The following is an 8,231-nucleotide window of genomic DNA, read 5'->3' on the forward strand; positions in this document are numbered from 1 at the left end:
ATATTATATTGGTTTATGGTACAACCCTTCACCAACTTTAGTTTCTCATATTTGTGTATTTTTCTTTTATTAAATAACTCATAAGTTAAAAACGGACAAATTTAGTGCTCCACCTCTCTCAATCTAAAGGCTAGGGGTAGTACTGCAGGACAAGCTATTATTAGACATACAACATAACAGCTACACTTTTTTGATTCTTTCTGAAAGGCCATGTTGTAATGTATGTTGCTTTTCCCCCCAAGCCCTTGAATTATGCTCGTGTACCGTTACCATTGGCCTAACGAGCTAATGTCATCAACCTTGCTTTGGAACCAAAAAAAAATAATGGGCGTCTTGGTGCCGACACGACAAAGAGTTATAGTTGTTTCATTAGTGACCTTTCTGAAGACATTTAGGTGGTGGAAATGGATCAAAAAGAGAGTGAGAAATTTGTAAAAAGTGCTTCGGATTTCAAGTGTGAAGAATCTGCAAAAAAATGCTTCGGATTTCAAGTGTAGGAAGATTCTCCACGTAGTTAATGCACCGATTGCATGCCCAACTCCAGATAAGAACTTTGAGCCCTTGCTTATCAAATCCATGCAGGCTCAAACTCAGTTTCTAGAAAAAAATACAAAACCATTGCAGATTTGTTTAGTCAAATGACTGTTCACTTAAATTGATGCATCTACGTAAAAAGTCTCCAACTTTTCAAAATATTAGCAAGCAAGTCGAAGTTCTTGGCAAGAGAAAATTCTCTCATGCCCAGATGAAGTGTATACTTCCAAAAGGCATACATATAGATAAGTTGTTAGTTCATGATAAGAATAGCTTTATGGACGAAAGAGATGGAGGCAAACAAAACAAAGATATCGAAGATGATTCAATTACTTGAAGTTGATCTTACTGTCAAGGACGAGTAAATTTTAAGGGGGAGAGAATGTTACAGTTATTTTATTATTTTCAAAATTATTGGGTTATTTAAATAATGAGTAGTTATTTTTTAGAAATTTATGTTGAACCTTTAGCCATCACTGTTCCCCCGCACTCCGAATTAGTCCCATAGCCGACTCAAAGAGTCAAAGCTCGTGGGGATACCGGAGGGAGTCAACTCGTCTCAAAGAGATAATTAGGGTTGGGTAACTCCAAAAAAAAAAAGATTTATTATTTTTGTTACTTTAATAAGGAGTTGTGGCTGACTAAGTCATGGCTAGTTGTTAGTGCATAGGATCAGTTGATTTTTTAATTAGTAGGGGGATTGTTAATGATAGAAATTGTTCCTTATTTTTAGAGTCTGTAATTGACTATTTAAACCTCCATTGAAATGAATAAAATTATCACAAAAATTATTTGAAAGAAAGCACTATCTGCAAAAAGTCATGCTTCCTCAAAAAAAGTCATACTTTCTCAATAAAATTAAATTTCTATTTTTATTTATTTTATTCGTAACACTCTAATCCCGCTTCAGATTATCGTGTATGGGATTTAAGTCTTCGCCATCAGTTGTTTCACACCAAATATAACCTTCTATCACTTTTCAAGACCCGTAAGCTCCTGTCCATGCATTACAACTGACATAAGCCTAATATAATGTGGGCCACAAAAATACTTGAACGGTTAGGATTAAAATTGCTGATCCATACCCAATTTAGATTCGGCGTGCCCTCCGCTCCAATGGCTGAAAATAATGAAAATTTCAGAAGGAGAAAGTCAAAATATCTATTCATGACTCTCTTTTTCTTAATCTGTCTCTTAAAAGAAAAGGCCAACTCTCAATAAATTGCACCATCAAATGGGTCGATACTCAATGCCCATCTTATCATACAATCTCAACAATGGGTTGTGTTTTCAGAATTGGGAACCCAAGTGTGTAAGGTTGGGCTGTAGCCCAATAGAGCTTACCAAAGGGACATGTGGCACTCAGGGTATGTGGGCGAATCCGAGGACGACAAGAAGCGGGTATTGGTACTAGTTGCACACTTCAATCACCCATTGCTTGGAAAGCTATTGGAGGAGTCAGAGAAAGTTTAAGGGTTTCATCATCCAGGTCTAATAACCATATCCTACGGAATACCCGAGTTCGAGAGAGTTCAGAAGATTATTGTCACCAGCCAAAGTTACCACATGCGGCTTAGCATTGTTGCTCCATCCGGTAAAAATAAGAGATGAAAACTTGTTCTCAATAACATCCTCTAATAAAATCAATGAAATTCTAAATGAGTTTGAGTTTGTTACTAGTCCTAATCTCATATTAGTAAATCGGGTCTATACAACATGACACTAGACAACCATGCAATTGGAATCAATAGGACTCTCACTCACCCTCGCCTATTATCTATTTAATTATTACACAAAATAGAATGTATACTTTTATCCCACTCTAATTGTTTTAGAAGGTTTTCGATGAGTTGCAGGTTTTATAATTTTGTATAAAAATTACATATTCATTTCATACATAATACACATCACACCAATTAATACGACTAGCAACGATTTGATCTTTTACTTAGTTTCTGAAAAATTATTACACATACACTTATGTACACTATAAAATACATGCATTCTCTCCAACCACTCTCTCAAGACAGAACAGAATGGTTAGTCTGCTTGCTTTATATTGGGAAAAAAGCCCACCCACACCACCCATACCAATTGGGGAGAAGAGAGTGCACAAGTTACTCACCTAGGCCCAATTGTCAATGGGGTATAACTCAGCGGTAAAGTGTCGAGAGCACAAAATGTAATGACAATTGGCCCTAACTATTTTCTGCATATAATAGTTTTTCAAATAGGTGGGTAGTTTGTGCACTCTCTTCTCTGCAATTGGTGTGGGTTTAGTGTGGGCTTGTATCCCAACACTTTACCCTATCCGAAAGAGTCTGCCTAAGACTTACCTTCTTACCCTTTTTTTATAGGAAAAAAAAAAAAACCGTTAAATGTGATGTTGGCTACTTACGTGGGCTACATCATGAACGTACTACATGTAAGCTATAGAGAAGAAATTTAACACAAGCAGAAACCGGAAGGGACTAGAGATAATACAATTGAGAACACTATTACATCATCGACCGGGGTGTTACAGCTTTGCGTGTGCACAACCCAAACTCAAGCACTATAGCCTCTGTTTGATGGATGTAAATGCCCTGTATCATAGCCACCACATGCTGCCATACAAGCCTCCTCCATGGAGGCCTTAGAAACGCCGCTGTTGCAAATGTTGGCGAATGCCCGCATGTGTTTCATGCCATACTGAGTCAGTGACCCACAGTGAGTTTCAAACACCCGAACCTGCAACCCCAAGTTGAATATCAATAATCAATTAATAACTGTAAAAAAACCAATTCAACCAAAAGCTTAAGCTGTTGGGTGAGGCTACATTAATGGTGGTTTTATATATCTCAACATGCCCCCTCACACGAGATCCCACTGGGCTTGAAGGGTGGACAATACACAGGCTCACCTACCTGTGCGAACAAAGAAGCTCTGATACCATGTAAAGAAACAATTCAACCCAAAAGCTTAAGCTGTTGGGTGAGGCTACATTAATGATTTTATATATGTCAAAAATAAAAATGTAAGATAATATTTGAACTAATATTCCTTTTAGTGCAATATGTACATCAATTCAATTCTTGGACAGGGATTGGTCTAATTTGTGATCAATTAGGAATCATAAGATGTTCAAAGCAAATCTATTACCGATGACTGTTAAAAGAACAAAAAAATTCAGTCCTTTATGTTTACCATTGATTTTAAGCATGTCCAGTCATCAACAAGGGGAAGACCAGGTGCCCTCATGGATTCAAGAACTGAAGAACCTTTTCCTGGTCCATACAGAAAAACTCCAATCAATTTCACGCTACCATCTAAATGATTCCTATGCTTCACTGTCTCCGCAATCTGCTTGAGGATGTGTGTCTTCTTTTCTTGTTGATGGTTTGATCTCTGATACTGTAAGAAAAACCAATTGTATAGATGTTATTATAAGCATTTGAGCAAGGGTTTGCCTTGACAATGAGAAGGTAGAGAAATCTATTAAGGGGTAGTAGATGATAACTTGGAATAAAATAGCTATATACCATTTGCCACATGAAGAAAAGCTCTGCATCTCTCTGGTTAACAACTTCCATTTGAGTCTCTAGTTTGCCGTTGTGTGGAGGAAAGTTCACTGTGGCAGGATCAAAACCTTGATATAAATAAAGCTTTTCTCCTGTAATGTTAGTATCACCATATTCCATCACATGAGAACCGATAGCATAGTTGTTAAAATTTGAAGTCCGTTTCTTCACCTGCACAAGAAAAGCATTGTTTCTTTTTTTTTTGTTCTCCCCAATGCTGCTATTGAAACGCAACATTTATCTATATTCAAAGATATCTTACCGATTGGTATTGTTGTTTTACCGTTTCCCTTTTAAGATTGTGAGTCTCACTGCAGAAAATTCAAGCGCCAGAGTTCAGTTTCGCCATTCAAAACAGAAAGAATTAAGGTAAAAATGAAAGAACAATGTATTGATTTCAAAGAGAAAGGTGAATACCTATCTTCCATCCAAGCAACGCTGTACAAATCCCCCAAGCAAGTGATGAACTCTGGAGGAGGAGAAGGATCCATCCCAGGACAGTAAGTTCCCCAACTACTCTCTTGTGCATTCGATGCAGTTGTGACATAAACATTCAGATCCTTTGGCATTATACCCTCAAAAATGCTCCCACTTTCACAAGCTTCCACGTATATAACCTACACGTACAACCACATGATAACGCTTCATAACTTAACATAAAGTGGCATCATTTCCAGTCACCATCTACGGGAGAAATGAAATCTTTACCATCTTCTTGTAACCTCCAAGTGCATGTTTCTTCTTCAAAACGTCCATAAAATCCATCGCATAAAGGTATGGCATATTTGGCATCCCTACAATCAAATAGGAAATGACAAAGCTTTAATTTCTTTCTATACCATTAAATGACTTTCATTTTAGTTTAACTATATTCATATTAACACGGGAATGATCCGTTTACGAACTTTTTTTTGAAATTTTTTACAAATTATACTATGTTCTCCCGAGAGAACATAGTGTAATGAAATGTTCTCCCGGGAGAAGATAGTGTAGTTTGTAAATAAAAAAGTTTGTAAATATAACATGTCCCAGTTAATATATATCTCATAATTTACTTCAAAATGAATAAATAGTTTGTACAATCCCTTAGTAAATCATATGATCAATGTGATATATATAGAATTTTCAAAATGCATCCAAGTGTATTAAGTATTATACAAAGTAAAACAAACTGTAAATGCTTGCAATTTGGTCACGAAATTATCAAAATACATTTATACAAAGCAAGATTAAAAAGCCATGCTTAACTCACCAAGAACTCCAGGGCCTCCATGATCAGAGTAGTATATAAATATCCTATCCTCGGGTTTGCTATTGATGACCTTTCCACTTCCACCCTTGACTTTACTCTTGTCCCCAAGAATAACGGCATATAGGTTCTCAGATGTCACGTGATCACCAGTGTAGTCCTACAAAGTATAATGCATCCCACCAAAGCAATCAATTCAATTAACTCAATACTGCAAAAGAAGCAATTCTCTTGTAATAAGTAACAACACCTTTTCTATTTTTGACTTTGACGACCAATCTGATTAGATCATGGAACTAGCGTATGAACTGTGGAGTGTGGACCACTAAGATCCTTCTATTTAGGCAATATCATTGATAAGGAACGCAAAGATCACATCACATCTATTTCATTTGTTTACGTCTCACCACACAAATGCCTATCGACAACCCAATAGTTGCGTTGTCCAAAATTTTCTGAACAGATAAAATGCTATATAGATTCCAAGTTACTCCATTGTGATGGAGACGCAAAGAAACTCAATTCCTCTACTTAATTCGATCGCCAGCACCAAAAGGTTCAAAGGAAACTCTAGAGAAGGTGATTGGCGAGTTGTGACTTGTGAGTATAATATCAATAACATAACCTTCCACCAAAAAGAAATTCAACTTGCTAGATGCTCCATCACCCGGGCCTACCATCACTTAAAAGTAGAATGTCCAATCATGCGCTTTTGCTTCTTCTTTTTTTGGTAATTTAATTTTTCTGGTGCTAGTTACCGAAAAAATAAAAATAAAAAAATTGCATTAATTCAAACCATATGTTTTTTTTCTTCGACAATAGAAGTATCTTATAAATCTTAGCTTACCAAAAATAAAAGTATCGTATAAATCTCACATCCCCGTGAAGGCATGTTGCACGACTTGCTTTTTTTTTTAAAAAAAAGGTTAAGTTGCCAACGTTTCAGAATCAAGTAATATTGGACCTTTCAAAAACTATTAAAAAAATAACTTAGGTGGCACACAAATGGTTTGGTCCACCCTCAGGTTGATTTTTTATTTTATTTTTTTAAAAAAAAATATTAATTAATTGTATTTTGTACATTTTCTTATAATCATTTGATACCTTTTATATATATGGGGGAGTACCAAAGTATAGCTTTTGAAAAAACTTCAGTTACCATCTTAAAACTTAATGGGACGTTTGGCAGAGAGAAAAAAAATTTCACCAAAAAAATATGATTAGTAAGAATATGGTAAGAAAGTGAGTTTGGTAGGTCAAAATATTACCGAAAAAATTGGATTAAATTTTTCTAATCTATGTTTAGTTGAAGTTAAAATATTGATGAAAAATAAGATAAAATTACTAAATTAACCCGCTTTTTTTGGCACGATTTTTTAGAATGGATATTATGTCCATTGTTTTTTTTCCTATTTTTGGTTTGATGGGATAACCAGAATACCACCATCTGGATGGTATTTTGAAATGTCAAAATTTTTTAATTTTACACACAAACTAAGATTGTTAGGCAAGCAAATTCGAATAATGACAAAATTTTTAAAATCTCCTACCGAACATAATCAACTAAAAAAATTCATCTCAACTTTTTAATCATACTAAAAAAATCTTCTACCAAACATCCTGAAAGCTTGACAGATTGGTCTCGATAGCTTTTAAGGCGGAGACTATATTATTTAATCAGCGGTAAGCAATCGCACTTCAAGTACTTAATTACTTAATTATACGGTAGAGAAATGAGAAATAAATTAATATACCTTAGGGACGCCAGCATAAACATCTGGTCCCTGAGGATGGTTGATGATGATTCCAGGCCTAGGATTCAAGTCGTTGTTAGCTATGTCATCGTACATAAACACCACAATGTTTTCTTCTTTCAATCCACCTTTCCTCAACAACTGGTATGCATGGCACACATCCGCCTGTACTTAATTCATCATCACATCCAAAAAAAAATCATTAACAAAAACAGAGGAACACAAAATGGACTCATAAAACATAAGATTGATTAATTAATGTCAAGTAAATAAAAGGACATCAAGGAAACGAAAAACTTCAAAAAACCAAACCCACTTGATGTCTGTAATTGCCATAGCCGCTTGAACCGGCCACGAGAACCGCCCATCGTGTGCCTACTTCATCTGTGTCAGCTTCTACCGGTTCGGTTGGCAATCGAATCACAGAGTCCCACTCCCACCGGTTCAGCCTCGAGGCTTTACTGTGCAAAGCCAGCATAAAAAACATCCCTGACCATGATAAAAGTGTATGCCATATCTTTTTGCTGTGAAGAAAGTGATCAACCGCCATAGCAATAACTTTGAGGAAAATCGCAACTTGTCACTCACACAAGAAATCTGGGAAGAGAGGAAGGTAAAGCAAAAAGGGTAGCAAGAGGGCTTTATTAAGAATTTGACTCGGTTAAAGACAAGATGCCATGCAAAACAAGAGGTTGACACGCTAGAAACGGTGGGTGCTATGGGACTGCCACTAGTCTTGTGTAACTTTCTTTTCGTTTTTCTTTTTTATTTTTTGCTTATATCTATCTCTCTGCTGCCAACTATTGTTTCTCCCTTGCCCGGAAAATATTCACTGCAGTATAAGAAAAAAGTTTATTTGTGACAAAAATTTTCATCACAAATTTTGTCATAAATAACAATTTTCGACATAAATAATCAAATTTCGTCACAAATAAATTTGTGACTTAAGAATTTGTGACAAAATTTTCTATGTAGTGACGAAATTTTGGACACTATCACTCCTTTGAATGGAAGCACTGCTAGTACTCTCCTACCGTTGGTTTAATATATTTATAAGTCCCATTGGACCAACTTCGGGTGAGAATTGACATAAAATATTACATGACACAAATGTAATATATGATCTAATTAAGG

General features: G+C 35.8%; 1 protein-coding gene across 1 annotated transcript; it reads right to left on the reverse strand.

Moving 5' to 3' along the window:
* Positions 1–2,635: 2,635 nt before the first annotated feature.
* LOC133293625 (legumain) lies at positions 2,636–7,688 on the reverse strand. Its single transcript, XM_061492211.1, has 9 exons — positions 7,414–7,688; positions 7,098–7,262; positions 5,347–5,503; positions 4,803–4,888; positions 4,512–4,711; positions 4,357–4,405; positions 4,056–4,265; positions 3,721–3,927; positions 2,636–3,264 (listed from the first exon to the last, which is right to left on the reverse strand). The coding sequence occupies exons 1-9, from the start codon at positions 7,645–7,647 to the stop codon at positions 3,082–3,084; spliced, it is 1,491 nt and encodes a 496-aa protein (XP_061348195.1). The 5' UTR covers positions 7,648–7,688; the 3' UTR covers positions 2,636–3,081.
* Positions 7,689–8,231: the final 543 nt, after the last annotated feature.

Source organism: Gastrolobium bilobum, unplaced genomic scaffold (genome assembly GCF_033153095.1).
Source record: "Gastrolobium bilobum isolate Gb01-03AN ecotype WA unplaced genomic scaffold, APGP_CSIRO_Gbil_v1 utg762, whole genome shotgun sequence".
Taxonomy (NCBI): domain Eukaryota; kingdom Viridiplantae; phylum Streptophyta; class Magnoliopsida; order Fabales; family Fabaceae; genus Gastrolobium; species Gastrolobium bilobum.